Here is a 1,659-nt window from a genome sequence, read left to right as displayed (position 1 = left end):
TATGGTAACAAAGAAGCTCAACTCTTTTTCCTTAATATATTATTTAAAATACCGATGTCTTCAAAAATGTATAATGTTTTAATTTTTTCTTATACTAAAAATAATCTGTCAATAAAAATACTAAATGCATTTTCAGAAATGATTCCTGTACAAATTTTAAAACGTTTTTATTTTTATTTTCATACACAAAATAAAATCATTTTGAAACAGATTTCAAACACGCAATGTTTCTTTATTGGCTTTGTATTGTATATACACAACACTAATTGTTCAGCAGTCAGTGCTACTGTGCTGGACATAAGGCATCAACAAAGAATGATCCCAAAAGAAAAACGCGAGAGATTTTTCTACTTTAGAGATACTTGGACTCTAACTCCTTGGCCTTCTCACCAACAATTGTAGCTTCTTTACTTCCAATCATGTTATATGCTCTCTCCTGAACCCGGAAAAAGAAAAGGGAAAAAAAGAAAAAAAGAAAAATTCTTCACATGTGATATAGGCAGTGAAAAACCCACAAGAAGGGCTTAGATGAATGTGGAAACTAAAGCATACATATAATTAAGAAGAATTCTATGGTAGAGTGAAAAAAATATACGATAGGTAGGACATAGTTTTTGACTGTTGGATTGTACCAGAATAATATCAGATGTAAAGTAATATGATACTTTTAACATAACTTAGATGAGATATGGCGATTAAAAACTATGTCCTACTATTTCATACCCCCAACAAAGAATTTCTATAACTAAATGCTCATAATAAGTTGAGACGTTACCAGCAGACGCCACAAAAAAGGGACTCCTCCCCTCTTTTTGATACTCTTTTCAAGTGCTTCAATTGCTACAAAAACAAACATAAATTTGAAAAAAAACGCTTACATCGTTAGTATGACGATGTTATCAGCATGTAGAAAAGCATAGGTCGTACCTTTTGTAGCTTGTCCGGCACTCAACAACACGGAGTACCAGACTTCACTGAACACATCAAGTTGCTCATCAGAAGCCCCAATTATCTTGCATAAAAGAGTAAAATTAAAGGTTTTGATAGTCACATGTGAAAACGCGGCCAGAATAACTCTAATGAAGCAAAACAACATGCTTATACCTTATAGTTTACGGCGTCAAAATCCAGCCCAAGCAATTCCAACGCTCGTTTGTTGTTACCCCTTCCGTACTCATACATGGCTTCAGCTAGCTGGTACAAAGAAAAACATGTGTAAGAAAATTAGTTATGGCTTAAGACTAGTAGCGTAGTTTTAGGCTGTGTTTGGTATTGTTTTTCACTCACAAAATCAGTTTTTGCTTGTAACAAAAGCTGATTTTAGTGTTTGGTAAATCTCATCAAAAGTGTTTTTTGAAGAATCTACCATCAAAATCAAAAACATTCCAAAGGCAATTTTAGCTTTTAGATTGTGCAGGAATCAACATAGTATAATCAATGAAACTTTCATAATACCCATAATACTCCTAATGAAATTTAAAATTTACAATATTCCCAATCTAAAATTCACTCGTAATATAATATAATATAATATAATGTAATAGTAATATTGTAACAAATTATATCATAATTATATTAATAACTCTAATATTATTATTTTATCATATAATATGATATTATAATAATATTATAATTATTTTAATAATATGATATTATAAT

General features: G+C 30.4%; 1 protein-coding gene across 1 annotated transcript in view; it reads right to left on the bottom strand.

The window, feature by feature from the left end:
• Positions 1-224: 224 nt before the first annotated feature.
• LOC21403925 (tetratricopeptide repeat protein 38) overlaps positions 225-1,659 on the bottom strand; it is a 5,604-nt gene continuing 4,169 nt past the window's right edge. Inside the window, exons 11-14 of the mRNA XM_010098010.2 lie at positions 1,105-1,194; positions 928-1,012; positions 776-840; positions 225-436 (exon numbers count right to left, since the gene is read on the bottom strand). Of these exons, the coding sequence (XP_010096312.1) occupies positions 353-436; positions 776-840; positions 928-1,012; positions 1,105-1,194 (324 nt within the window). The 3' untranslated portion in view covers positions 225-352. The remainder of the gene's footprint in view (positions 437-775; positions 841-927; positions 1,013-1,104; positions 1,195-1,659) is intronic.

The sequence above is a fragment of the Morus notabilis genome, unplaced genomic scaffold, assembly GCF_000414095.1.
Source record: "Morus notabilis unplaced genomic scaffold, ASM41409v2 Scaffold155, whole genome shotgun sequence".
NCBI lineage: Eukaryota > Viridiplantae > Streptophyta > Magnoliopsida > Rosales > Moraceae > Morus > Morus notabilis.
This window is presented reverse-complemented; position numbering and strand designations above follow the sequence as displayed.